The 1,796-nt window shown below is 26.7% G+C and overlaps 1 protein-coding gene across 1 annotated transcript; it reads left to right on the top strand.

Annotated features, from left to right (window-relative positions):
* Nucleotides 1–411: 411 nt before the first annotated feature.
* LOC148253524 (DUF3339-domain containing protein) lies at nucleotides 412–985 on the top strand. The gene has a single exon (XM_088222664.1). It carries the CDS (start codon nucleotides 619–621, stop codon nucleotides 826–828), a length of 210 nt encoding a protein of 69 aa, XP_088078790.1. The 5' UTR covers nucleotides 412–618; the 3' UTR covers nucleotides 829–985.
* Nucleotides 986–1,796: the final 811 nt, after the last annotated feature.

Genomic DNA, 1,796 nt, shown 5'->3' with positions numbered 1-1,796 from the left:
TTTTAAGGTAAAATAAAACAAAATTTGGTAAGAAGTAATTTAAAAATAAAGAATTTATGCAAAACAATTAACAAATTTTGACCCAACAATTTTCTAAATTCTTATGTTTAATTTTTGAAATATGCATAATCACACTAAAATAAACAGAAAAAAAAGAACATAAAATTTTAACGTTATTTCGTAGTGTGATTACATTCACGAATAAAATCGATAAAAGAGTATTCATCTATATAATCTGATAGTATATCACTAATATGTAACATAATTTTTTATAAATAAAAATTTTCTAAAAAGATACATTAACATTTTATTCATAATAAGATTTAAATTCTGAAATTTGTTTAAAATAATTAAAAAATAAGTAATAGAGAAGAGCATGCATGCGGAACAAGTAATTCTCCTGCCAAAAATGGACGGCTTCGTCAGTGAATCTCAAATTACTTCCTCTTCTCTACTCCGCCCCATTCCCAACATTCTCCATCTTAATTTTTCCCTAAATAAAATAATCTCTCTATCTCTCCTTATAAATTAAACACCTCACAACACCAACCCCCAATTCTCTCTTAATTATTATCAAATTCACATAATTTAATCGTTATTATATTTAATTAATCAAGAATGTCGGATTGGGGACCGGTGTTTGTGGCGGTGGTGTTGTTTGTGTTGTTAACTCCGGGGCTGCTGTTTCAGCTTCCCGGCCGTCACAGGTGCGTGGAGTTCGGCAATTTTCATACCAGTGCCGCCGCAATTCTCATTCATTCTCTTCTTTATTTTGCCCTCATCTGTGTCTTCTTGCTTGCTGTTAAGGTTCATTTGTACCTTGGTTGATTAGATTATCTTCAATTTTCTAGACCCTAATCATTTTGTTCTGCCGATTATGTTGTTGCCGTTTCTAATTTTCTTTTTTTAAGTCTCAATTTGAATCACCATATGTAGTGTTTGGGAATATAAATATGAGCTTCATTTATTTTTAATTAATATATAATATTTTATTTTTGTATATTAATTTCAATTTATTAAATTAATTTTTAACACAACGTAATATATATTTTTATTGTACTAGTAAAAGCACGAACTTCCAACTTTCAACTTGGTGGAAGTGGAAAAATATATTCTGCCCAAAAATTCGGTAGCCAATTTGAAGAATTATAATAATCATTTTAATGTTAAAGAGACTTTTATTTTGAACTTCTATTTTGAGGATAAAATTTTATTATAAATAAAAATTTGAATTTGATGTTACATGTAAAATTAATTAAAATTTAATTTTCTTTAATTTAATTAATGTAATAACAAAAAATAAATAAATAAATAATACTAATAGTAAAGCTAATACCCTATTGATTAGGCCAAAGCAATAGTATAGTGACTTAGGTAGAGATATGTTTGAATCTTCTCGAGGGTTCTCAAGTTTCAAGTTAGTGAACAAAAAATTATCCTCGTGTAATCGGTGAGACTAAACCTTTTATTCACATTCATTTTGATTGTTTGATCTAAAACATGTTATTATGGGTTTTTCTTCACAATAAGATTTTATTTAAATTTGCAATCGGTAATTTTTTCATGGTATTAAAAAAATCACTTTATGAAACATGTTTTTAAACACTAAACACATATTGATCATATTAAAAAAATCAAGCTTAAAAAATAATATAAGATGAAAATGGACTAACTGTCGATCCGGCAGCATAAGTTCATACATTTTGGTTAAGAATCTTTTATTTAGGACTTTAAATTAATTAAATAAAACGCAGCTAAATATGTATTAAAAAAATTGAAAGTAAAATAATCAAAGT

This window comes from Carica papaya, chromosome 6 (assembly GCF_054855325.1).
Source record: "Carica papaya isolate Zhongbai chromosome 6, ASM5485532v1, whole genome shotgun sequence".
Lineage (NCBI taxonomy): Eukaryota > Viridiplantae > Streptophyta > Magnoliopsida > Brassicales > Caricaceae > Carica > Carica papaya.
This window is presented reverse-complemented; position numbering and strand designations above follow the sequence as displayed.

What these genes read in the sequence shown, in the direction of transcription:
- LOC148253524 (XM_088222664.1), top strand. Translation starts at nt 619, where the DNA reads ATGTCGGATTGGGGACCGGTGTTTGTGGCGGTGGTGTTGTTTGTGTTG.